The sequence below is a fragment of the Neocloeon triangulifer genome, unplaced genomic scaffold (genome assembly GCF_031216515.1).
Source record: "Neocloeon triangulifer isolate White Clay Creek 2 clone unplaced genomic scaffold, ASM3121651v1 ptg000017l, whole genome shotgun sequence".
In the NCBI taxonomy this organism is placed as follows: Eukaryota; Metazoa; Arthropoda; class Insecta; order Ephemeroptera; family Baetidae; genus Neocloeon; species Neocloeon triangulifer.
Window position 1 is genome coordinate 179705 of NW_026775559.1, and position 26650 is coordinate 206354.

The following is a 26650-nucleotide window of genomic DNA, read 5'->3' on the forward strand; positions in this document are numbered from 1 at the left end:
AATGCAATTTTTCACATAGCACGTAGCCTTTTATATAGCAATAATTTAAAACGTAGCAAATCTTAAATACTAAAAAAGGAAAATGGCACTATGATGAATTCAGATTATTTCATATGAATCATAATTTTATTATTTATTCTTCCCAGTCAAAAACAAAATTTAAAATGTAAAAAAGAAAAGGGTTAGCAGATGTCTGCTAAAATGCCTATGATAAAAAGAGACTTAATTGGCCGCCGCGGTAAACCCACAAATATCAGTTTAGAAAAAAAAACATGAGCGGAAAAGGCTCCATAATCTTTTCTAAGGGTATTTTTTTTCTAGGATTTTTTTTTATCAAATTTTTAAAATATGAAGTTTTAACAAAAATAGAAAGCCCGCAGTTAAGCCCTTTGAATGAGACCAGTGCCACCAGTGGAACAGGACGCAAAATTGAGGCGCCTCAATAAAAATGGGTATATATTTAGCTGAGCAATTAACGGACCAGCAGATAGTACAACAAAGAGAGAACATCTGGCCGCGTCATTACGGTCGTAGTTAAATAGGTGAAATATGCACTGGGCAAAAGTCTGCTCTCCCATTTACTACGCCTGCTCTATATAGCTGGAAAATAATATTACGGAGCGCGTGTTTTGTCTCTCTCGTGACACCCCATAGTCTGCTGGCGCATCGATTATTTTTTGCACAATACAATAAGGAAGCTGCCAAGGAGACAATCGGAATTGGAAGGTGGCCAGTGCGTATGTTAGGGTCAAAAAGATGAAGTCATCTAGAAATAATGCGCGACTGAGAGAAATCGGTAAGGAATGGCTTTTTGGTGTAAGTGACAGCACCCCTCACGCGTACACGCCGCCAACGCCACGATTTATCTTCGCACCAACCCTTATGTAAGCGCATGTTGAGAGATGAGACTCATTTTCCATCAAAGCTGAGAATTTGTTTGAAAAATATATAACAAATTTCAATGGGAAAAAATTAAAAAGAATTTGAATATAAATTAATGAAAGCGCTTATAAGAATAAATGATCATTTTTCATAAATATTTAACAAATGGTTAAATGTAAAAATAAAATTATACACTCAAATAATTTTATTTACTACGCTAAAGCAGTATGAAAATTTAATTGTATATAGTTAGGCTCAATATTTACTTGAAAACATTTTAATAATATTTAATGCAAGGTAATACTTAATTTGAGTAATATATTAAAGGCTATATATTGACAATAGATGATGAAATAATTAAAAAAAATATATATATATAATACAAAACAAACTGGTTGTGGGAAAATAAGGTTGCTCGTCGAATGGGTCAGTTCTTCAAATTTTCTTTTTACTTCAAATTTTGAAATAATATTCTATAATTAATTATATCCATATCTGTATCTATACAATAGTTTTGTGCGGAGTTGCCGACGATGCTGAAGGCGCAGCGCAAAGAATAATGTAAAACTTTCGAACAACTTATAGCTTCGCGCACTTCGCCCCTTCCATTCCATTTTTGCTCCCCCTCTCCCGTGCGCAGATCGCTACGGCGCATAAAAATACACAAAAATTTGATTTCGCGCTCCCAAGGTATAATTTTTCGCCGGTTTTTGCCAAATTTTGACCAAATTTGGGGTCGAACATGTGATTTTCTGTGACCCCGGGATATGGCAACAGTCAAAGCAGCCATGGCCACCGACCCGATGACCCAAATGAACCACTACCGGTCCTATGTGACCATGCTCGCCGACTCGAGTGCCAAGGACGAGATCAAATTGAAGGCTGCACAGGAACTCAGCGAGAATTATGAGGTAAATTAAGTCACAAAACAATGAAATCAGTCTTTAATTTTGTTCCTCTATTCCAGTTGATCGTCAACTCCCCTCAGTATTTGATGTTTTTAGAGCATTCAATTAAAATTTTCATCAAAATTCTAAGTGAGGGAGAACCCCACTTTATCGCCGAGTACAATATTCAGGTAATTTTGTTCATATTTACTTGTTTTCCCTTAATAGTTTCACTATCAATACGTTTTTGATTATATTTTCTTTTAATCTGACTGTGACACAAATTTTAATATTTCAATTTTTCTTGCAGCAAGTCCGAAAGTTGATCCTTGAGATGATCCACCGTCTTCCTACCAACGACGCTCTTCGGGTCCATGTGAAGCCTTTGATCTCTCTAATGTTCAAATTGCTTGAAACTGAGAACGAAGAGAATGTCCTAGTCGCTCTAAGGATCATTATCGAGCTCCACAAGCATTACCGACCAACCTTCGGCCCCGAAATCCAGCACTTCTTGAATTTTGTCAAATCCATCTACCTCAATCTTCCTAATCATCTGAACAAAATCTTTGAGCCGAAGCCAATGCTGCGCGTCAAAGAACTAGCAGAAATTAATTTGGAAGCTCATCTGGCAGAAACGTACACCGTAACAGCCATTGTCAGCGAAAAGAAAACAGCAGACGGAACTCCGATTACGTACAACCTGATTCCGAAAGCCATTCACTCCCTCAAAGTGCTTCAGGAGCTGCCGATTATTGTTGTACTCATGTACCAGCTTTACAAGAACAACGTACAGAAGGAGGTGAGTTAAATAAAATAATATCGAAACTCGCTTACACAACACAAAATTAATATTTTTGTGTGTGTAAATGATAAAAAAAAATTAAAATTTTTATTATGATTAAACAAAATGTTTTATTATCAAGGTTGAAGAGTTTGTTCCTGTAATCATGAGCACAGTGACGCTGGCCCCTGCTCAGAACCACAGAGACAATCCGCACTTTAACAAAGAAGTCTTCGTAGACTTCATGGGCGCCCAGATCAAGACCCTCTCCTTCTTGGCTTACGTTGTTCGCATTTACCAAGAGACTGTCAGCCAGCACAGCAACTTGTTGGTTCAAGGGGTGCTCGGCTTGCTCACTCTTTGTCCACCGGAAGTTACACACCAGAGGAAAGAGCTTCTAGTTGCCGCCAGACACATTTTGTCAACTGAGCTGCGAGTCAAGTTTGTGCCTTACCTAGACCAGCTCTTCGATGAGAAAATTTTGCTTGGTGAGTTTGAGTATTTTGTATTTTAAAGAATATTTTGCATTGAAAATATTAATCTTAGGTGGGGGATGGACTGCCCACGAGACTCTGCGGCCTCTAGCGTACAGTACCTTAGCAGATTTGGTGCATCATGTGCGTCACCTTCTGCCAGTTAAGCACTTGGCCAGCGCTGTGCATCTCTTCTCAAAAAACGTTCATGACGAGTCGTTGCCCACCAACATACAAACCATGTCTTGCAAATTGCTGCTAAACCTGGTTGACCTAATACGCCAGCGGAGCGAGTCGGAAAACAACATAGCCCAGGGACGTCAGATACTGATGCGAATGTTGGAGGTCTTTGTCCTCAAGTTCAAGACCATCGTCAAGCTCCAACTTCCGGTCCTGGTGAACAAGCTGAAGCAGCCAAAGGAGGAGATTAAAGTGGCCGACACAAAGGACATCGAGAAGTCAAAATTCGGCTTCCCACCGTCGCAATCTCCAAACTACAATGTTGCAGACTGTCGAAGTCTTGTCAAGACTCTGGTCTGCGGCGCAAAGACAATTACCTGGGGCTGCGCAGCCTGCAAAACAACAGAGACTGGGCCCAAGTTTCAGGCTAAGGAAACGCTTGTTTTTATAAAATTGGTCAAATGGGCATTGCAGGCTCTGGACATTTACACTCTCGGAGCTGCTCAAAGTAACTATTTAAAAAAAATTTATTTTCTAATAATTAATGTTCATTTTTTCCAGCCAATCCAATGCAGGCTAGAGCAACAGCCATTCAAACTGTCCGTAGCAAAGAAGAAAGAGAAGTTCTAGAGCACTTTGCTGGTGTCTTCACCATGATGGACTCCCAGACATTCCAGGAAATTTTCTCCACCTGCATTGACTACATGGTGAACAGAATAGCCAAGAACTCGGCCTTGCAGATAATTGGCAACACCTTCTTGTCCAACCCTACAACTTCGCCTATCTTTGCCACTGTCTTGGTCGAGTACCTGCTAAAACGGATGGATGAGATGGGTCACAATGCCGACAAGTCAAATCTTTATTTGCGACTCTTCAAACTGGTCTTCGGTTGTGTTTCTCTATTCCCAGCTGAGAACGAGCAAATGCTCAAGCCACATTTGCATCAAATCGTCAACAGGGCAATGGAGTTGGCACTCAGTGCTCGTGAGCCATACAACTACTTCCTGTTGCTTCGAGCTCTTTTTAGGTATTTAAAATTTTTTCAACGTTATTTCAAATATTTGATATAATCTCAATTTCCTATCTAAAATTACCATTTTCAAAATATTATTTAGAATTTCGGTCCTTTTTAAAATATATCAAACAAAATTTAGACCTTGAGGCAAGGGTGGACAAAATGGCGAAAGCGATCTTCGATTATGATTGCACCATTTAAAAAAAAAGATGATCGCAATCGCAATCACAAAAGCAGGTAGATTGCATGGGATCATTTGCGATCGCGTACAGCAATTTTGGGAGAATTTTATGCTAAATCTAGAAGAAAAACTGTCAATTTTAGGTATTTGATGGAGAAATTTCTAAACAAAACTTTTATTTACAAAGTACATTTTTGTTATGACTCCTTGTTCTGAAACCCAAATTGATTAAAAACCGTTCGAAAGTACGTTTTTCTAAAATATATTCGATCTCAAAATTTGAGATTGCGTTCATCTTTTCCTTGAGGTAGAATCATTTGAGTTAGTCCCAGGTTAGTCCTAATTTAAAATGTTTCAATATTTTGTTATAGGTCTATTGGTGGAGGAAGTCATGATCTGCTATATCAAGAGTTTTTGCCCCTGCTGCCACATTTACTTCAAGGTCTCAATGGCCTTCAGAGCAGCCTCCATAAGCAGCACATGAAAGACCTCTTTGTGGAGCTCTGCCTCACTGTCCCAGTGCGTCTGAGTTCCCTTTTGCCTTACCTGCCCATGCTGATGGACCCTCTGGTCTCGGCCCTCAACGGCAGCCACACCCTGATAAGTCAAGGTCTCCGAACTTTGGAACTGTGCGTCGACAACCTGCAGCCTGACTTCCTCTATGAGCACATCCAACCCGTCAGAGCTGACCTGATGCAGGCCCTGTGGCGCACCTTAAGGAACCCTGCTGATCAAGTAGCTCATGTGGCTTTCAGAGTGCTCGGAAAGTTTGGTGGTGGCAATCGGAAGATGATGATTGAGCCTCAGAAATTGGAATACAGACTGTCGGATGTGAATGACCCAAGCATTGTGGCCTCCTTCCCGGAGTGCAAGACCTTGATTGCGCTGCCAACCACAAAGATCATTGAGACGGCCTTCAACGCCATGAAGAGCAACACGACTGACCCATTCTACAGACGACAGGCCTGGGACGCTGTCAAGTGTTACTTGGTAGCTTCTCTTAATTTGGACGATGACAAGGCCATGCTGGGCAAGTTCCTCATGCTGCCGTCTTTCACTGAGAGCAAGATTCCATCCCCAGGCACTCCTCCCTATCAGTCCACAGACAAAGAAGCAAGGAAGACCTTGCAGACAGCACTCACTGCTATGTTTGTTGCTGCGGCCATCAAGGACCTTCGAGCGCAGGTTTGTTAAATTTTCTCTCCCTGTATTTTCTATGCTGCAAGGAAACAAGGTATTTTATTTTTTCCTGCGAGAAAGATATTTTTGGTACATATTTCTCCTTTGGAATTATTAAATTTCAGCCTCACTTACTAAACTTTTTAATAGCAATCATTAATCTATTTTATTGCTGTATTCTGGAGCCAAGTCTTTTAATAATACTTTATTATTATTTATTCTTCTCGGTCAATACAAAAATTTTAAATTGGAATTGTGTGTTAATATTTCAGGTTTTGCCTTTCCTGGTTGCAATTGTGCGTCATCTGACTCTGGTGGCGGTTGCCCAAGAGGCAGGACCGCAGCGCCGGCAGGCCTCAGGAATGGATCCTTTGGTTCTGGTTGACGCACTTGCTGTAATAATGGGCCACGAGGAGAAAGAACTCGTCAAGCCTGGCAACTTGGCTTTGGTGCTGATCATCGAAACAAGCTCAAATGTGCTGGGAGGCAAAGAAAGGGCCTGTCGACTGCCTCTGATGCAGTATTTGGCCGAGAAAATGTGCAACCTATGCTACGAGCGAGCGTGGTTCGCCAAGGTTGGCGGATGCATTGCCATCAAGGCCATGGTGCAGCGAATGGCACTCAAATGGGTCTACGAGCACCTATTTATGTTCCTGCGGGCTTTGCTCTTTGTAATGATGGATCTCACGGGAGAAGTGTCCAACGGCGCAGTGGACATTGCTAAGAATCTGCTGGAAAAGATGCTTGTCACCTGTGTTGCGCCTCCGCCTGCAGATTCAACTGACAGGGACGATCTGCTTTCTGTTCAAAGGAAGAGCCTGGACGAAGTTACTCATGAGCTTACTAGACAAGTAAGAATAGCTATTTAATTTTATAAATTCTGAAGTAAAGTTAATAAAAAAAGTAGAAATTATTTCTATTTAACTCTGGAAATTAATGTTTTTTTGTGATTTATTTCTAAAATAACAACTTTCAGGTTACTTCGCCCAACACACTAGTTCGGCAGCAAGCGATGCATCTTCTTAAGCAGCTGGCTGAACTTCAGGGCACAACAGTGACCGCAGTCATGGAGCCACACAAGAACGTCCTGCAAGACATCATTCCTCCTCGACGACACCTCCTCCGCCACCAACCTTCACATGCTCAGATTGGCCTTATGGATGGAAACACTTTCTGCACGACCTTGACCCCCCGTCTCTTTACCATCGATGTGTCCTTGGATGAACACAAAACCTTCCTGAAAGACGTCATTTTCATCTGCGACCAGGACGACGCTAGCTTACTGAAAAATCCATGCTACAAGTCGCTTTCCAACTTGGTCACGATTAGGAAATCAGCCCTGAGAGCCCTTGCCGCTTGCCATTACATACCTGCCCAGAGAGATGAGATCTTTACTGTATTGTACAAGGCACTCGATAGGACAAATACAGAACTTCAGGAAACGGCCTTCGAGTGCATGAAACAGTTCATCTCAGGCTACCAGGTGAGATACAATTTTTTTAAAACAGCATCAAAATTAAGTTTTACAATAGTATAACGCTTATTTATATACTACATTCCTTTTTTACTTACTTATATATTTATATACTCCTTATTTGTCTACTAGGTCGATGTATCCAAGGTTCATGCTCAAATGAGACCTCTGCTGTGTACTTTGGGAGATTACCGCAACCTCACACTCAATGGCATCAAACGTCTCTCTTATCTCACTCTTCTCTTCCCGACCAGCTTCAACGAAAAGCTCTGCGAGCAACTTCTCCAGCACTTGCGTAAAATGCTTGAAGTGTCCGTTGCCCCAGGTGGCAAGGTGGACACAGAGTTGGAGAAAATGGCAGCTATTGTGTCCATGTTCCACCAGATTCCAGCTGCCACAGCCAAGTGGTTGGACAAGCTGAGTAGAATTGTATTCCAAACCGAGCGCACTCTGCAAATAGAAGCCAGTTCTCCCTTCCGAGAGCCTCTGCTTAAATTTTTGCTTCGTTATCCCAGTGAGACCATCGTGCTGTTTTTGAATGATGCCAACATCAAGGAGCAACAGTGGAGCAGATACTTGGAATATGTTATCAAGCACAAGGATGGAGAGCCCATTAGGGAGATTCTGCAGAATAGTACTTCCCGTCTAATAGGTAATTTTTTTATTTTATTTTTTAAATAATTGCAAATATTTTAATTTATTTTTCTAATTAACAGAAATGGCTAAAGGAATTGGGGTGAACGGCTTGGCCTTGGCAGACCCAGACCGCAAAGAAGTGGTTCATCAAAGTGTCAGACTGACATTTGTACTCTCTAAACTGAACGAAGAATGGATGTCCGAGCAAGCTTTGCTGATTGAAACTCTGCTCGACATTTGGTGCTCAACAGAAATGCAGGCAGTAGCTGACAGTTCTGAGTACTGGCAGCAGCCAAGACTCTTGGTCAAGATCCTCTTGCGCTACTTCTGTCAGCACACAGACAACATAAACCTGCTCTTCCAACTTTTGAGAGCACTTTGCGGCCGCTACATGCCGGACTTCTACTTCTTGAGGGAGTTCTTAGAAAATACAGTTGCCCCAACATACTCAGTTGAATGGAAACGAAGCGCCTTCTTCTTATTTGTCGACCTGTTTGTGGATGCTCCAAAGAGTGGACAACACCCTCTGAGCCAGGAGCTGAAGGCCAAGATTTTACAATATATTCTCATCCCATGCTTCTCGTTCAGCTTTGAAAATGGAGAAGGTGAGACACTGATTGGATCTCCAGCTGCCCCAGAACAGGACAACTCCGATAATGTTGTCAGTGTCTTCATCAGTCAAGTAAGTTAACAGAAATTTTAAATAAATTCCCTTCAATTCTTCCAAAATTATTTTTAGGTAATAGATCCCGAAAATCCTTTTGCAAACGCGGACTGTGTTCGGATCCTACTGCTGCAATTTTCTTGCCTGCTGGTCGAGCAAGCCTCACCGCACATCCACGACGCGGCAAACAAACGGCAGGGTAACAAGCTTCGCAGGTTGATGACCTTTGCTTGGCCATGCCTTCTTGGCAAAAATTGTGTTGACCCAGCAACTCGATACCACGGACACTTGCTGCTTTCTCACATAATCGCGAAGTTTGCCATCCACAAGAGAATTGTTCTCCAAGTAAGATATTATCTGATATTTTTATTCAGTATAGGAATAATTCTGGAATAATTTAAACAAATTTCTTACTTTTCTAGGTTTTCCATAGTCTTCTGAAGGCTCATGCACTGGAAGCAAAAACAGTGGTTAAACAAGCACTGGAAATTCTCACCCCTGCCATGCCTGTTCGAATGGAAGACGGAAATACTATGCTCACACATTGGACCAAGAAAATTATTGTTGAGGAAGGTCATCTCATGCCTCAACTGTACCACATCCTGCAACTAGTTGTGCGTCACTACAAAGTTTACTATCCCGTGAGACATCATTTGGTCCAATATATGGTCACCTCCGTACAGAAGCTAGGATTCAGCCCCACGCTTGCCATGGAGCACAGGAAGCTTGCTGTTGAGCTTGCCGAAGTAGTGGTTAGTAAATTAAAATTAATTTTCAGTGTACATTTTCTTAATAATTTACTGATATATGTATAAGATTGAATGAAAAACTAGGATTATCTCTTAGATCTTGCTTACAAAATAAAATTTTGAAATCAATTTTTTCTGTAGGTTAAATGGGAACTACAGCGAGTGAGGGATGAAACAGGTGAAAGTCCAGCCACCCCTCAGAGTGCAGCAAGCATTGGAGAAAAACGACCAGCTTCCCAGTCAGACGATGAGCCGGCTCGCAAGAGGCACACATCAGGCAGTCTGCCCAAAGCATTTGAAGGAAGTTCCAAACCCATAGAAAAAGTTCACGCCGATGCCATTCTGAATGTCCTCCTTCGCCTCGCTTGCCAAATAAATGACAGCCAGGGAGCAAACGCAGCTGCAGTTGCAGCAGGCCAGGCTTCACAGGGAGAGATTCTGTCCAGACGGTGTGTTGCTCTCTTCAAAATGGCCCTGAAACCTGACATGTGGCCTCACTGTGACCTGCGACTCATCTGGTTCGACAAACTTCTCTCGACCGCTAATGCAACACCACAGCCCAATATTGCCAACATTTGCACTGCTCTTGAGTTGCTGACTTACCTCTTGAGTGGAGTCTTTGTTCGTGAGCAAATTCTGGCAACTTTCAAGCCTTTGCAGAGGGGACTGGCTGCTTGCATGACATGTTCTAACTTCAAGGTAAATAAATTATTTAAAAAAAAAATACGATTTCAATTTATACATATTTATAAATAAGAAATTACTTAAAACATATAATAACTTTACAGGTTATTCGCCTTGTTCACGGGCTTCTTTCAAGACTCATGAGCATCTTTCCAACTGAAGCTGCAACTTCTCAAGTTGCATCTCAGTATGAAGAGTTGAATGCTCTCTACGCCACCGTCAGCCGGGTGATATTCGAAGGGTTGGAGGCATTTGACAAGAATCCAAATGCGTCTGTTTCAAGTTTGTTTGGAACCTTGATGCTACTGAAAGCAGCCTGCATCAGCAATGTGTGCTACGTTGACCGTCTGATCTCACTCTTCATGCGTGTCCTGCAAAGAATAACAAGGGACCATTTGACACCGCAACAACAAACTCAGCCTGGTGCAGGAGATAATAACAGTCCAGTGGCCAATGAGATGCTGATTGTCAGTCTGGACCTTCTGAAGGGCAGAGTAGGCGTGATGGGAGTTGAAATGAGGAAGAGCTTCATTGGGGGCGTCCTTGTCGGCTTGATCGAGAAAACTCCTGATTCGAAAGTGATGAGGGCCATCATCAAAATGATGGAGGAGTGGATGAAGAGCAGAGACCCTCAGGTGATCAACCAAGGTCCCTCCTTGCGAGAAAAGTCGATACTGCTTGTTAAGTTAATGCAGTACACAGAGAAAAGATTCCCAGAAGATGCTGATCTGAATGGAAACTTCTTGGAAATTGTCAATTTCATTTACAGGTAAAAGTTTGCTTACATCATATTTTTTCTTAATTTTTCTGCAACAATCATTATTTGAAATACAAATAACCACGCCTTTATTATTTTGTATAATTCATTTCAACTTATTTAATTTGTTTTTCAGGGATGACACTCTAAAGCAGACAGAGCTTGCCTCAAAACTAGAGCCAGCCTTCATGAGTGGACTGAGGTGCAGCCAGCCAGCAATTAGAACTAAATTCTTTGAGGTGTTTGATGCTAGCATTAAAAAACGTTTGTACGATCGGATCCTTTACATCATCACTTCTCAAAATTGGGAGACTATGGGCCCACACTACTGGATCAAACAAAGTGTTGAGCTACTTCTGGCCACTGCAGCCCCACACACTGAAATTCGCACATCAGCACCTTCAGTTGTGGTCCCCGGAGTTTGCAACTCGATGACTGAGGACAAAGCTGCAATATCCAGCATCAAAGATGAGCCAGTGGATGCGCATGCTCAGGAAGAGAAATATGAAGAGATTGACTTTGAACTTGGCGAGGATGAACTACGAAAGCAGGAAAACTTGGAAAGGCCTGATAGGCGTCATGCGATTCGTCTGCTCGTCGTTCGACAGACCAAGTTCCTCGAGTCGTGCCGTGAAATTAAAACCGCTCACTTTTTGAACGCCACCTCGCAACTTTGCCACTTTGAAGTAAGTCTTGCCGAGAGAATCTGGCTTGACTTGTTCCCCAGAGTGTGGAAGGTGATGACGGACAAGCAACAGACATCCCTTCAGGGAGAAATCATCCCCTTCCTCTGCAGTGGAGCTCACGTTATTCAGCGAGATTGCCACCCCAGCGCTTTAAACACATTTGTTGAATCTGTCGCCCTATGTGAACCACCCATCCCAATTACACCGTAAGTTCTTACTATGCTAATTATTCGTTACAAAATTTTAATACCAAATTTAATTTTCATTAGGTGTCTGATGACCTATCTTGCTAAAACTCACAATCTCTGGCATCGGATGGCTTTAAATCTGGAGAGACTTGCGTTTGATCCCATCTATGCTGCCAAAATGATTGAAGAAAAGCCTGCTGACTGCTATGACTTTGAACCGACTTCTGCTTTAGCAGTGCCTCAGAAGGAGTCAATGGACGCATTATCAGATCTTTATTGGAATCTCTGTGAAGAAGATCTTTGGGCTGGTCTCTGGCAAAAGCATTCTCACTTCAAGGAAACCAGTGTGGCCATTGCGTGGGAGCAACAAGGCTATTTTGAGCAAGCTCAGGCCACTTATGAGGCAGCAATGAAACTGCTGAAAGATGAAAAGGTCATGAGCACACCACAAGCCCAAGCTTCGATCCAAAGAGAATCTGCACTTTGGGAAAAGCACTGGATTAGGTATTTTTTCTTGACGTTTTTCACTAAATTTTAAATCTTCATTAATTTAATTTTTTTTTTTTTTTTTTATTCCTAACTATGTATTTCAGCATTTAAATAGTAAAATTATTGATTTTAAATTAACTTTTTAAATTAGGTGCTCAAAGGAGCTAAACCAGTGGGAGCAACTGCTGGAGTTTGGCAAGAGTAATGTGGGCAGCAATGCACAGCTCCTGTTGGAGAGTTCGTGGCGCGTTCCAGACTGGGCCCTCATGAAGGACTGTTTGGTCCAGGTGGAGCAGAACTGTCCTAAGGAGCTTCAGTGGCAACTGCATCTCTACAGAGGCTACCTGGCTGTATGCAACACAGACGAACAGCACCTCGGTCTCATCGATCGTCATGTGGAGGCCTCAAGTGCTCTTTGCATGCGAGAATGGCGCAGACTGCCCCGAGTTGTTTCGCACATACATTTGCCTCTTTTGCAAGCTGCACAACAGGTTAATTTGAAATTAAATTTTGACGAAGCATTTATAATATTCTTAAAATAATTAGATTATGGAGCTCCAAGAAGCTGCTCAAATTCACCAAGGATTCATTCATGCCCGACCAACCTCCTTCCATGACATGAAAGCCATTGTCAAAACGTGGAGGAATCGGCTACCAGTTGTTGCGGACAATCTCAGTCACTGGAGTGACGTTTTCACTTGGAGGCAGCATCAGTACCAATTTATAGCAAACCACTTCAGTCAAGGAGGGGAAAGCCAGCCTCAAAACAACCACGCTATAATAGGAGCACACTCTTCTGCGTCTGTAAGTATCACATGTGCTCTTTAACTCTCACATAATAATTATTTTAATAGGCCATCATCACCTTTGGCAAAGTAGCTCGCAAGCATGGCCTGGTCAACGTGTGTATAAACTCGCTCTCTCGAATATACACCATACCATCTGTGCCAGTGATGGACTGTTTCCAGAAGATACGTCAGCAAATCAAATGCCACCTGCAGCAAGGTGGACCTAAAGAACTGGCAGAATGCCTTGAGCTGATCGAAAGCACCAACTTGACCTTCTTCACGAAAGACATGACGGCTGAGTTTTACGCCATCAAGGGTCTTCTGTTGGCCAAGTCAAATCGCTCCGACGAAGCAAACAAGGCTTTCTCTGCATCAGTACAACTCTTCGACACTCTGGCTAAGGGCTGGTCTCTGTGGGGAGAGTATCTGGAAGGTGTGTTTGTGCAGCACAAAGATGACAAACAACTTGGAGTGGCTGCCATCGCTTGTTTCCTGAATGCTTGTCGTCACCAAAACGAGAGCAAATCTCGCAAATACCTGGCAAAGGTAAAAGATAAATGCAGATAATTTATGGACTTCTTATTTTATGCAAATGAGCATGTTTGTAATTGGCAAAAATTGAATCCTCAGGTTTTGTGGCTGTTGTCCTATGATGACTCAAGAGGCCTCCTTGCAGAGGCCATTGAAAAATACTCAACACAAGTTCCCCCTCTTCAGTGGCTGCCATGGATTCCGCAGCTCCTGACTTGCCTGGTTACTCAAGAAGGCAAAGTGGTGCTGAACTTGCTTAGTCAGGTTGGAAAAATGTTCCCTCAAGCAGTCTACTTCCCGATACGTACCTTATACCTAACTCTCAAGATCGAGCAAAGAGAGCATGTTAAATTCATCGAGAGTGTGGAACAGAAAGCTGCAGCCAGCAAAGCCAATGGTGACTTAAATTCTCAGGCATGAAAAACACAGTATTTTCTTAATTTATTTCATTTTAACAGATGGAAGTGGAAGTCAGCCAGAAACTAAGAAGCAGACCGAGAACACAATCCCCATCAGAGCAACCCCTCCGATGTGGCGCTGTTCGCGAATCATGCACATGCAGAGGGAAATACATCCCACCGTCCTGGCTTCTCTCGAGGGCATTGTGGACCAGATGGTTTGGTTCAGAGAATCATGGTATGAGGAAGTTCTGCGGCAGCTCCGCCAAGGTTTGGCAAAGTGCTATGCCCTTGCTTACGAGAGTCGAGGAGATGTCAACGAAGCTAAAATCACACCACACACGCTGAACTTTGTCCGCAAACTTTCTTCAACTTTTGGCATAGGAGAAGTGCAAGCAGGGCCTAGTGCACCTGGAAACACTCTGTACTCGGCTTCCTCGGAAAGTCTGGCCAAGAGGACGTTGGCCACCGTTCAAGATCCTGTGTTTCACAAAATGAAGGAGCAATTCAAGAAGGAATTCGAGTTTTCCGCACCAGAAACTATGGGACTGCATAATTTGATCAATAAACTCAAAAAGTGGATTAAGACTCTGGAAAATAAGGCCAAAATTCTGCCAAAGTAAGACAAAAATTATTTTAGTTTTGTCTTTTACTTACCTTTTAATATTTTTTTCAAGGTCATTCCTGATTGAGGAGCGATGTCGTTTCCTAAGTAACTTCTGTCAGCAAACAGCCGAAGTTGAGCTGCCTGGAGAATTACTTCTCCCTAAAGTATGTTATTTAAAATAAAAAAATTGCCCGAAAATGTTTAATTACTTTTTCCCTTTTAGCACGCACATTATTATGTGAGAATTGCCCGATTCATGCCAAGAGTGGAGGTTGTCCACAAACACAATGCTGCCGCGCGACGAATGTACCTGAGAGGCCACAACGGTAAAATCTACCCTTACCTGGTTGTGAATGATTCTGGATTGGGAGAGGCAAGAAGAGAGGAGCGTGTTTTGCAACTCCTCAGACTCCTCAACTTATTCTTAGGAAAGAAAAAGGTTTGTAAAATTATTGAATATTTGAGCTTTATTTTGTAAAAAAAAGTTGAAAGTTTTGTCGATTGAGTTTTGAACAGTTTTTATTATTATTATTTATGCCTAATATTTTAGGAAACGTCAAGAAGGTTCCTGCACATCACAGTGCCAAGAGTGGTCCCAGTCTCTCCTCAGATGCGTCTGGTAGAGGACAATCCTGCTTCTCTAGCGCTGATGTCTATCTTTAAGCAGAAACTCGCATCAAAAGGAATGGATCCTGATAGCCCAATTGCTCATTACTATGACAAACTGAAGGCAATCCAGAGCCAGGGTCAACAAGCAAGTCACCCAATGCTGCTCAACCTGATGAAGGAAATTCAAAACACAATGGCTTCACCTGATTTGCTCAAAGAATGGGCGCTCACCAGCTTTCCTCAAGCCACAGAGTACTGGACGTTCAGAAAAATGGTATATTTTTTATTTTCTATTCCTGTTATATATATTTTTTTCTTTTTTTACATAGTTTACTGGACAAATGGCTCTTGCTGGATTGATGGAATATGTTTTGCACTTAACTCGGCTGAACCCTGACATGATCTACATTCATCAAGACACGGGGCTGATCAACGTAGCCTATTTCAAATTTGACGTTGACGACACGACAGGAGATTTGATGGCCAAAAGACCAGTGCCATTCCGACTGACACCCACTTTGGCAGAGTTCATCACAACTGTTGGCATCAATGGACCTTTGACGGCGAGTATGGTTGCTGCTGCCAGGTGCCTGGCACAACCCAGTTTTAAAATTATCAACATCCTTCGAGCCATTCTGAGGGACGAAATGATCAGCTGGCACAAAAAGGTATAAAACTGTTCAAAAATCATCAAATAATAATCACTAAAGTAAATAATATTTCTTTTTTAAGAACCAAATGCTCCAAAAGCATGAGGAACGATCATCACAAGACTTGATGCCCCCGCCCTTGGAGGGAGAGCAACTGGTTGCCACAGTTTCGAAAGCTGCAAATGATATCTGCAAACGTCTCAATTGTTTGGCAAATCTTGAAACGCCTCAAGCATCTGCTACTGGCGAAGCACTGCCTCATGCTGACAAGCTTATAAGCGAAAGGGTACTATTTCCAAAATTTAAAACTGGTTTACATTTAAACAAAAATTTATTTTAATTCAGGTTGGAACCCTAGTAACAGCTGCCAGCAGCTCTAATAATTTATGCAGAATGGACCCTGCATGGCACCCTTGGTTATAAATTACGATTTTCTAAGTGTATTTATATCAGTTGTATGGCTGAAGTAATTTAAGTATTTTATAATAAATAATAATCGCTATGTGCGGATTTTGTGAACCAATTTCTGAGTTTATTTTGTCAGACATAAATCATACATAAAAGTAATTTTTCTTCAAGGCTCATTCATTTTCTTTAATCAGAAGGATAATTATTAAGATATTTAACGTCTTTCCATTCGCACAAACAGTTTTTCCAGTACTCTCCATTCTACACTTCTTAAGCTTCGGCTTCCACTGCTTCCATTTCCGTATCACTCTCGTGTATCTCTTCAACAATGTCATCCTCCAAACGCTCCTTCATGCCGGCAGCGTCGGCCCGAATGAGTTGCAGGTCTCTGTGCACTTCCTTCACGTCCCTCTGCCTTTCGATCTCGCGACCCTTCCTCAGCCTCTGCATCAAGAAGTGCGACTGTCTCTTCTGCTTGATGACCTCGACCTGCTTCATCGCCTCCAAGGACTTCTGCCAAACCTCGCGGTTGTACTTGACGGGGCAGTGTCTCCTCTTCTCAAACTCGAAGGACGGGTCGACGGCCAGCTCCTTGCCGACGGTCTTCCTGTACGCCTTCGTCCACTTGACCTTCCTCGGGTTCTTCTTCTTCTTGAAAGCGGCGTGGCACTTGGACCGGCAGAATTTGAAGATCTTGCAGTCATTGCGCACGAATTGAATGCCGTGGCCTGGAAAGATCCGCGAAGAGCAGAAATAGCACACCTCGATACGCATTGTGCCGAATTCGGCTACCGAGTGATTCGGCCGAAAATGTCGAGCACTTTGTTACAGACGTGCACGTGCTGTCGAACAAAACAAATCAATTTGGAATTCTGGATCTGACAAGGCTGCCAACAATTGCAAGCCATTTCAATGAAAAATTTTAAATATTCTCAAAATATGTTAATTCGGATGCAATCTACTTATTTCTATTGAAAAATAAATAATTAAAAACATTACATTTGTCCACATTAGTCAAGAAATCATAAAATGAAACTGAAAATTTTATGTTTGGTTTTTGGTTAGGTTGGCTTATGATTTGTCACGCTCACGTCTTGATTTTTCAAACAAAAGACACACCCCCCGAACACCGCCCTCGCCCTTTCAAAAGTTGATTTTTGTTGATTGGAATTACACTTAGCATTTTTTCACTTTACGCCCTTTACGGGGATTAGATATAACGAGATATAAGTTGTAATATTTTCAACGGAATAATTCAAAATATGTAAATAATATTCTAAATATTTCGAGGTATGTACGTAACTACGTAAATGAAATTATTCAATCTGAATAAATCATAAAATATTTTAATCGGCATATTTTGAACACGATGCTTTTTCGCATTTTGAATAAAAAATAAATGTGGATGTATGTGTATAACTTCTTTAATTTCATAAAATGTTTCCAAAACAGGAGTTGGAAATCGGTCAGATGGCTGAATATTCAGGAAAGGTTCGTTTTGGAGCTACAACTTTTTTTGCGAAGAGCCATTCACTTGAGTCATGTGGCAGCAATGGGCTTCCGCTCACTCCAAATTCAATCAGCATTCTGGGGACCGCTCAAAAACTGAAGACACTGAAGCACCCTTATTTATGCTCGTACCTGGATGTTATTAGAGGAAAACATGGTATTAATATATATTTGTAACCAAATTTTTAAATTTAAAAAATAATAATAATTACCTGGATTATTTTCATAACATTTTTCAGTTACTTCTGCAAATTTTTACTGTGGTGATATTTATTGTTTTAAACTAACACCATTTTTATGTTTTGCTAACATTAATTGTAATTTGTTTTGCTTCTAGAAAGAATATCAGTGGTGTGTGAGCTGTTCCCAAAAAGTTTGTCACAAATCATGGCTGGCACCAAAAAATGGGAGCCAAAAGAAATTATTCTACTTATGCACCAAATCCTCAAGGCCCTTGCTTATTTGGAAGAAAACGGAGTCGTCCACCGAGCGCTGGACCCTGAAAACATTTTGATAGGATGGAGTGGAGAAGCAAAGTTGTTTAACTACGGCCTCTACTATATGACAGGAGAGGGAAAGTTTGTCACTTTCCCGATTGGGTAAATACCTTTTTTTAACTGAATTCTGATAGTAAAATTTTATCTCTTAGGCAACCACGGTACCTTGCTCCTGAAGTTCTTCTTGCTGGTCCTCAGGGTTCATCTTTGACATCAAATAAAGTTGATGTGTGGTCTTTGGGCATGATTGGGGCTGAACTTGCACTAGGCGAGGCACCTTCGTCTCCACATTCGGCTGGAGGAAATATGGTTCAGTTGGCAAGAAGTCTGCGGAGAGTTCTTAGCTTGGTTCATTGTGAAGGATCTGTTTTGGAAAGACTGGCCAGGGAATCTGGCAACGAAAAAGCTTATGAGGTTGCTTGCAAAAATTAATTTATTCAACAACAGAGTCAATAAAGAACTTAATATTTTTAAGAACATGGATGGTGATTTAAAAGAAATTCTGGAAGCTTGTCTGTCTGTGATGCCTTCGAAACGACCTTCACCTTTGCAGCTCTTGAGCAACAAAATTTTTGAGGGATTTCAAGAGCAAGAATCTCTACTGAAAAGTCCTCTGAAACAGGTTTGGAAGCTTACTTAAGTTAAATTTGTGGATAAAGATAATAATATAAAATTAGACTTTGAGAAGAGACTACCTGGGAGAACGAAGTCTGCAAGAGATTTTTTATTTGTGGCAACTGGCAGGAGGTGACGTTCATGGGGAGCTGCGGCGCCAAGGTTTAGTAAGAAGAAGGCCTCCAATTTTATCTATTGGAAAGTGAGTTGATTCTTTTTAAACTCTAATATTTTAATTAAATTTTATCTGTAAATCCAGCCTAGTTTTATTGGAGGGTAAACATTTTGGTGCTACTCGAGATCCAGCAACTTTGTATGATCCCAGAGTTGTGCCTCTTCCCATGGAAAGTTTGTACAACCGACTTGAGAACGTTCCCCCTGAAAGTTATTTCCCTCTTATTGAGACACCGTAAGTGAAAAATTTGTTCTTCAATATTTTTCTGAAAACATGGTTTATTTTCAGTGAAATTGGATCTTGGGGCCCGAGTGCTGAAACATGTTGCTTGCCTCTTGTTATTAGAGAGAGGGATACAGAATACCAATTCCACAGAATTATTCTGTTTGACCGCTTGCTGAAAGTAATTTATTAATATTGTTCCTCCAAGATATTTGTTTATTTAAAAAATTTCCCAAAAGGCTTGGCCTCATCAACACGCGCGGATTCTTAGGGAAGCCAAACAGGATGTTCCCCCATTGTACAGAGCTGCAGTTTGGGCTGCATTGCTCAATGCAAAAGGTGACATTGAAGGCCAGTATGTATCTCTTGATAAAGAGACACCCACTTCAACTGATAGACAGGTTAGGTTAAAACAACAAAACCGATGCATCGGTTTAAATTGAAACAATATATTTCAGATAGAGGTTGATATTCCTCGTTGTCATCAGTACGATGAACTGCTCTCTTCTGCTGTGGGACATCTAAAATTTAAGAGACTGCTGAAGGCGTGGGTGGTTGGCCACCCTCAGTATGTTTACTGGCAGGGCATTGACTCTCTGTGCGCACCATTCCTCTATCTGAACTTCAACAACGAAGCTCGAGCTTATGCATGTCTGGCAGCTTTCGTTCCCAAGTACTTGCAAGGATTTTTCTTGCAGGACAATTGGGCTGTTGTTCAAGAATATTTGGCTGTTTTTGCCAGGCTGACCGCTTTTCACGAGCCTGTCCTGGCAATGCACATGAGAGAAATTGCTTTCGTTCCCGAACTTTTTGCCATTCCTTGGTTCCTCACCATGTTCTCTCGTAAGTAAGCCAACACACAAAAACTTTGAATTTGGTAAACATAAAAAAAATCATTAATGATTGCAGATGTATTTCCCCTTCACAAAATACTGCCGCTATGGGATAGGCTGCTGCTGGGAGATTCATCCTTCCCACTTTTCATAGGCTTGGCGATCCTGCGCCAGTTACGAGATACCTTGCTATCTTCTGGGTTCAATGAATGTATTCTTCTGTTCTCTGATCTTCCGGGTTAGTTGTTCCTATCATTTAATATGTGATGGTTTACTTCAATGAGTTATTTTTGAGCAGATATAGATATTGGAAAGTGCACAACAGACTCTGTCGCTCTGTATTGTGCAACACCCAAAAGCGCTACGTTCCGAGAGCACAGCCTTAAGACTGAAATTCTAGACACCCCAATGGTTATTTCTTTTAAAATTTTATCTATAAAAAAAAAAAAATTATTTTAATTTTCTAAAGGACGTGGAAGCTCAATCGATTGCAGAATTGAAGGCAGAACTTTGCCCAAGGATAAGTGGGAGGGATTTTGTTGAATTATTGGAGCCGACCAGAGATAAAAACTGTCTTCAAATTGTAGACATTCGCTCCACAGAAGAGTAAGAAACATATACATTTTTTTCAATAACAGTAATATACACTACCAAAGTTTTTTAGGTTTAGCTCAGTTTCATTCATGAAAAGTGTTAACATTCCTTATGGTGATGGCGCCAATGAGCCTGATTTGACGATGGTCAACAATTTCAAAGGCAAAATTTCTGTCATCGTAAGTTCAGACGTTGAGCAAGCTGCAAAGGTGTGTTGAAATAACTCGTACACTTACTTTACTAACATTATTGAATCATCTTCATTTCTAGTTTGCAGAAATATTGCTTGAGAATGGAATACCCAGGGTATGTTTGCTGCATAATCCCTTGTATGTGCTTACACACTGCAATGAGTTGTATCTAGTCCGTCAGCAACCTTAGCCAATATTCCTTATCATATCGCCTATTAATAGGCCATTAATCAGAAGTCATGTATATTATAAACTGCTTTTTTCATTCAAAATAAAACCATTAAGCTGGTAATAAATTTGAGTTTATTATATTCGTTAACAAAATAATTGGTTTGTTCTTTCCCCCTCCCATTTTTATGAGAATAAATTCTCTTATTATCTAAATATTACAAATGTATTGAAAATTATATTTTATTTCAGGGCATATATCTCATAAATCACTTCATTTATTTAATTTCATCTTCATCATTCCGTTTTATCAACAAAAACTTATACTTCACAAGAAAAAAATCTTAACATTATATCAAGCAGCCACAAGGTAGCACTTTCACATTTAATGTCCGAGTGTGAATCAGTTTGAAATCATAGCGTGCTTTCTGCTCACAATAATTCAGTTTTATATTAATGACAAGAACACATTTTTTCAGACTAAAAGCAACTTTTCCACTAGAACATTCAATACAGTCTTTTTCTTTCTTATACAGTAAACTTGATTTTACATATTCTTTTCAACTCTTCGCAGCAATTAAAACAATGTGATTCTATTCTGCTCGTCAAAGCCAGCAGATTGACCTTGTGTTCTGATCTTGAAGTTCTGTCCATTGTAGTGCATTTTGTTTAATCCAAAGCGGACAAACATGTGGCACATGTCTCCCTGAGTGGCAGTGCAATGAAGTGCGTCAGTGGAAATTCCCAGACAACCAGTAACTGCTGAAGTTCTCATATGCACTGTTGGTGGCCTTGCAATTCTTAAATAATTGGACCATCAGATTAAGCTTCATTTTAAATTAAATATCTTTACCTGAGTTCACCGTCCAGGTACTTGATGATAACATTGCAAAATTTCCAGACATGAAAGCCCTGGGCGTCAGTGTAAGATTTGGCTCCATTCATGGCTGCTTCGGCCTCATTTTTGAATTGAGAGCCATGAGGGGAGGTGTCGTAGAAGACTGGGAGCGAAATGTCATTGGTGGAGATCTTCGGCAGTTGAGTCATGGTAGTTCGAGTGCCTGCAGAGTCCATGGTGTAGGAGAAGGACATGTCACTCGACTTGAAGGATGACTTGTCCGGCCACAATTTGGCATACTTATGGATGCCGTTCTGCATGTCCCAAGCCATCAGGAGGGCAGTTTCGCCTTCATGGTGCACTCTGCCCATGGGGTGCATCACAGCAGTGGCCAAACCGTCGTGGTTGATTCCAATGGCAATGTGAGCCTGTGGAGAAATTAATGCTTGCATTGCTCACTTTTCAACAATATTTTGCACCAAACAAAATATTTGATAAAAACTAATGACGTATTTTTTTTTTTTTTTAGTATATTCTTGTTACTGTGAAATATTAAAGATTTTGCAACTTTTAAATGAAATGAAATAAAAACATGTTCAGTGGTTTATTAATATACCTTAGGATTAACAACTCGAATGGCACCATTGATAGATACATCGACTTGCATGCCTGTGCCAAAGCTGAGTGAAAGGGTGCCTTGAGTTGTCACCCTGAGAACACCATTGCTGCTGCCATTGTAGAATGCTTTCAGGTACTCATCATAACCACTCAGGAGATCAGGAATGCTGCTGTACGGAATTTGAACACCTGAGGATTCTTTTGTATTTGTCCAGGCGCCATCTTCTTCACTCCAGGCATTGTTCCTTGCAACGTTCTCTTTGTTCTCGTTGTCTGGACCATGGTCTCCACTCGGAACCCTCAGCAATGATCCACTATTGTTGTTTCGCAAAATCTCAGCAGGGATGTTGATCTGAAAATTTTAAATTCTTACCAAAGAACTTCAATAGTATATGATGTATGTACTTTTCATGAAAATTCTTTGTAAATAATTCATAATTTCCCCTACACACAAAACTGATGTGATTTAAAATCACATAAATATTTAATGAATTTTGAATTTAAACGTAAAAAGAATTTTTAATGCCGGATGCTAGTTACCAAGCTGGAACTTGCAGAGTTGGAAACTTCGCTCGATGACGGCAGAGTAACAACGAAGTTGTTGTAGGAATTGGCGCATCTGATGCCTTTGAATTCGGGCAGCTTCAGCAATCTCTTGATTTCGTCGTATTTAATGAAATTCTTTTTGCTCTTGATGCCTTCCATGTTGCGCGTTAAGAGTAGCAATCGTTCAGCCAGGTTGATTTAAAATAAAGAATAAAGAATTCTTCACTGACGGTTATACCAACAATCGAATGCCAAAACCTCCTCTCGATCCTTTTTCCTTTTTCCTACTGCTTCAACAATTGAAATATTTTAATTTTAACTGGACACGTTTTTCTCAACTTGCTGCGGCCCTGGTAAAAGAATTTTGTTGTAATCAAAACAAGAGAGAGACATGCATGTTGAGTTCAGCCGCACGCAAGGAGGCCGCACGCATCTTCAAAAACAAGAAGAACAAACTTTTGACCGTCCGACCAATCGGGAGAAAGAAAATTAAGGGGGCGTAACGCCTGGCTGATTTTGTTTTTGTTTACATTACATGCCGCATCGCTGTATGTACTCAACAGATGCATAATATAAGTTCTCAAAAGTTCTGTAAATTATATAATATCGCAGCTCTCGTTTATGTATTTGTATTCAAAAGTAGTATAAAATTCGCATAAAATCTCTGTAAGTCTCGAAGATGTCAGACGAAGAGGTGGAAAAGTTTGAAGTTACTGACTACGACCTCGACAATGAGTTCAACATCAACCGCCCGAGACATCGCTTGTCTAAGAATAAGCAAATCTATGGTTCGTTGCTTATTTTTAGATGTGTAATTTCAATCTAATTATTTGTATAGTTTTGGAAAATACATATTGTAAGTATTGATTAAACTTTTGTTCACACACAACACAGGTATTTGGGCAGAAGACAGTGACGATGAGGCAGGAACTTCTTCATCTAGAAGGCCAAGCTTTAAGCCAACAAAAAAGAAACAAAGCTACACAGCACCTGTCAGTTTTGTAGCAGGTGGTATTCAACAGGCTGGCAAGAAAAAGGCGGAAAAAACAGCAGTGAAGAAGGAAAATGAGGGTGAAGAAGACGAGGAGCAAACAGAAACACAGGCCAATTCATCAAGGTTGATAGAAACCAATATTTGATATTCAATTTGCATTAGTTAATTATTAACCATTCTATTTATGCAGCGAGGAAGAGCAAATGCCCAGAGCTGGCTTTGGAAAACGGTCTGGCTTGGGAGGAAGTTCAAAAAGATCTGGATTTGGTGCAGGGCCTTCCTTTGAGATCGATGGAGACATTGCAGGGCTGAGAAAGAGAGGTCCTGACATGGCTAGCAGAAAACTTATACAGAAAGGAGTGGGCAGCTGGGAGAAGCACACTAAAGGAATTGGAGCAAAGCTTCTGTTGCAAGTAAAGTCAATTAATATTTTCTCTTGAGTTTGTCTTAAACACTTATAAATTTTTAGATGGGTTACCAGCCTGGAAAAGGTTTGGGCCGCAATCTGCAGGGCATTGCTGCCCCAGTTGAAGCTGCGGTTAGAAAAGGAAGAGGAGCCATTGGAGCATATGGTCCAGAGACTGGTCAGAGGATAGCAGGTCAGAAGAAAGAGGAAAAAATGGACTCTGACGAGGAGGAGGCAAAAGAGTTCACTGAGAAAATGTCTCAGTGGCGAAAAGGAGAAAATGCATCAAAAAAGAAGTCCAAGGTGAAGTATGTCTATAAGTCTGTTGACCAAGTCATCGAAGAGGGCAAAGGAAAATTAGGGCCGTCAATCAAAGACTATAGGTAAACAAAAATGTGTTAAAAATGATATTTTTTAATCAAATTTTTCAGCAATTTGAGTAAGGTCAAAGTGATTGACATGACTGGCCCAGAGCAGAGGGTTTTAAGTGGCTATCATGCTATTGCTGGCCAGCACAGGCCAACAGATGATGACGTTCCTAAAGAAGAACTTGTCCATTTTAATTTGCCAGAACTAATGCACAATTTAGACCTTCTGGTCACAATGTGTGAGCAGGTAAGAGTTAAAATGAGTTAAAAACAAAAATATTTACTGGAAGAGTTTTTATTGTAGGACATTCTTGAAAATGATCGACGTGTAAGGACAAATAAAGACAGAAAAATTGTAATAGAGCAGGAAGTTGAAAAGCTTGGTGAAGTTATTGACAAGCAAGGAAAACAAATTGAAAATAGTGAATCTGCTCTTCAGCTTATTGAAAAATTGTGTGAGAAGCCTTTGTCGCTTGAAAAGGCAGCATTCTGTATCAAAGAGCTAAAGGTTTGAATTTACTTTTTATCTTTCCGCAGATCTTTTTACTTTTAATTATTTATAGGAGAAGCACAATGCCGAGTATGAAATATATGAAATGGGAACAATGGCATCTAATTTGATCAGCCCTATTCTGAGGGAAAAATTGAAGTCTTGGAAACCTCTTGAAGACCCCTCGCTTTTTACGTCGGAATTCCAAAGGTGGCAAAAAATATTGGAAAATGAAAAGAGCCACACTTTGAGCTCAGCGGCAGCCAAGGATCCATTCCATACTTTAGTTTGGGGATCTTGGACTCCCAGTATTAGGACCGCAGCAAGGTTATTCAAACAAATATTAAAATTATATTAATTCTAAGTAAAAATTTGTAGCAATTGGAACTGTCGGCAGAGCACCAGCATGATTGCTTTGATCGAAACATGGAAAGGTATTGTGCCAAGTTGGATTTTGAACTCGGTTGTGGAACAACTGGTCATGCCTCGCATTGAACAAGAAGTCCAGAACTGGAATCCTTTGACAGACATAGTACCTGTTCATCAGTGGCTACACCCGTGGATTCCTTATGCGAAAGAGCGGCTAATTACAACAATATATCCAGTGATCAGGAGGAAACTTTCTTCTGCCCTGACTGCTTGGCATCCATCGGACAATTCAGCACTTTTGATGTTAAAACCTTGGAAACAAGCGTTTCCTCAAGGAGACATGGACGCCTTCCTCATGGCCAACATTCTACCCAAACTGCAAACAGCTTTGCAAGAGCTGGTCATTAATCCTCATCAACAACAACTTGGTAGAATTTTAAACTTATAATTGAATCTTTATAATTTCTCTTTTTAATCTAGATCAATGGAATTGGGTGATCCAGTGGGAAGAGTTGATGCCGCTTTATGCTATGGCTACTTTGTTAGAGAAATTCTTCTTCCCGAAGTGGCTCCACGTTCTCACAATGTGGTTAACTCACAATCCTAACTTCGACGAGGTTGGGAATTGGTTCCGAGGCTGGAAAGGCATGATTCCAGTCTTACTGAGAAATCAGCCTGCGGTTAAAGGTCTTTTTAAAAAGACATCAAATTCAAAGTTTTAGTCTAATTTAATTCAAATTTTTAGCTAAACTTAATGATGCACTCCAGCTAATGAACAGGGCAGCAGTAGCTGTCAGTCAAAATCAAAGTCTTGCTTTCTTGACAGTGCCTCCACCACCACCTCCGCCAACTCAGAGAGAAGCGCACGAGGTTGTTCTCTTATTATATATTTTAAAGCAAATTTTCTACTATTTAAATTTTATCAGATTATGGCTGAAGCTGTCAGGACTGCAGGACAGATTCCGCACGGTTTCAAAGAACTGCTGCAGAAAAAATGTGAAGAACGAGGAATTTTGTTCATGCCGATCCCCAACCGATACCATGAGGCAAAGCAGGTCTACAAATGCGGAAAAATTCAAGCTTACATTGATAGGAATGTTCTCTTTGTTTGTAAAAGTAACACAAATATTTGGACACCATCTAATTTGCAAGCAGCGTTGGACGCAGCAGAGTAAATTTGGAGAAAAAAAAATTATTAAATAGAAGTAAATTAATAAATTAGGCGATTTGTTCACATGTCATAAAACGCAGCGCTTGGAATTTTTCTTTTATGCTCATCACTTATTAAATTGAATAAAAATCTATTTGGGCAAAAATTTTG

General features: G+C 40.8%; 5 protein-coding genes across 5 annotated transcripts; 3 read left to right on the top strand and 2 right to left on the bottom strand.

Moving 5' to 3' along the window:
- Nucleotides 1–1535: 1535 nt before the first annotated feature.
- LOC132203774 (transformation/transcription domain-associated protein) lies at nt 1536–16011 on the top strand. The gene is made up of 28 exons (XM_059631788.1): nt 1536–1793; nt 1850–1960; nt 2080–2568; nt 2693–3038; nt 3097–3711; nt 3765–4230; nt 4771–5584; nt 5851–6429; nt 6555–7061; nt 7185–7704; nt 7769–8370; nt 8428–8697; nt 8775–9104; nt 9243–9800; nt 9890–10554; nt 10679–11434; nt 11498–11920; nt 12057–12396; nt 12452–12709; nt 12760–13239; nt 13324–13621; nt 13683–14241; nt 14300–14393; nt 14453–14668; nt 14780–15112; nt 15168–15506; nt 15571–15774; nt 15834–16011. Exons 1-28 carry the CDS (start codon nt 1650–1652, stop codon nt 15909–15911), a joined length of 11394 nt encoding a protein of 3797 aa, XP_059487771.1. The 5' UTR covers nt 1536–1649; the 3' UTR covers nt 15912–16011.
- Nucleotides 15993–16784, bottom strand: LOC132203775 (probable ribosome biogenesis protein RLP24). The gene has a single exon (XM_059631789.1). It carries the CDS (start codon nt 16668–16670, stop codon nt 16167–16169), a length of 504 nt encoding a protein of 167 aa, XP_059487772.1. The 5' UTR covers nt 16671–16784; the 3' UTR covers nt 15993–16166.
- A 227-nt stretch (nt 16785–17011) lies between these two features.
- On the top strand, nt 17012–20851 carry LOC132203075 (TBC domain-containing protein kinase-like protein). The gene is made up of 15 exons (XM_059630535.1): nt 17012–17186; nt 17349–17562; nt 17743–18004; nt 18055–18316; nt 18378–18524; nt 18580–18719; nt 18777–18926; nt 18981–19095; nt 19154–19315; nt 19373–19757; nt 19824–19985; nt 20046–20158; nt 20217–20353; nt 20412–20550; nt 20612–20851. The coding sequence occupies exons 2-15, from the start codon at nt 17367–17369 to the stop codon at nt 20720–20722; spliced, it is 2481 nt and encodes an 826-aa protein (XP_059486518.1). The 5' UTR covers nt 17012–17186; nt 17349–17366; the 3' UTR covers nt 20723–20851.
- LOC132203077 (uncharacterized) lies at nt 20819–23133 on the bottom strand. The gene is made up of 4 exons (XM_059630537.1): nt 22697–23133; nt 22155–22508; nt 21554–21966; nt 20819–21500 (listed from the first exon to the last, which is right to left on the bottom strand). The coding sequence occupies exons 1-4, from the start codon at nt 22859–22861 to the stop codon at nt 21278–21280; spliced, it is 1155 nt and encodes a 384-aa protein (XP_059486520.1). The 5' UTR covers nt 22862–23133; the 3' UTR covers nt 20819–21277.
- Nucleotides 23134–23238: 105 nt separating this feature from the next.
- LOC132203074 (septin-interacting protein 1) lies at nt 23239–26592 on the top strand. Its single transcript, XM_059630534.1, has 11 exons — nt 23239–23490; nt 23597–23819; nt 23887–24109; nt 24166–24485; nt 24534–24717; nt 24775–24978; nt 25034–25287; nt 25339–25757; nt 25810–26016; nt 26075–26199; nt 26256–26592. The coding sequence occupies exons 1-11, from the start codon at nt 23382–23384 to the stop codon at nt 26502–26504; spliced, it is 2517 nt and encodes an 838-aa protein (XP_059486517.1). The 5' UTR covers nt 23239–23381; the 3' UTR covers nt 26505–26592.
- Nucleotides 26593–26650: the final 58 nt, after the last annotated feature.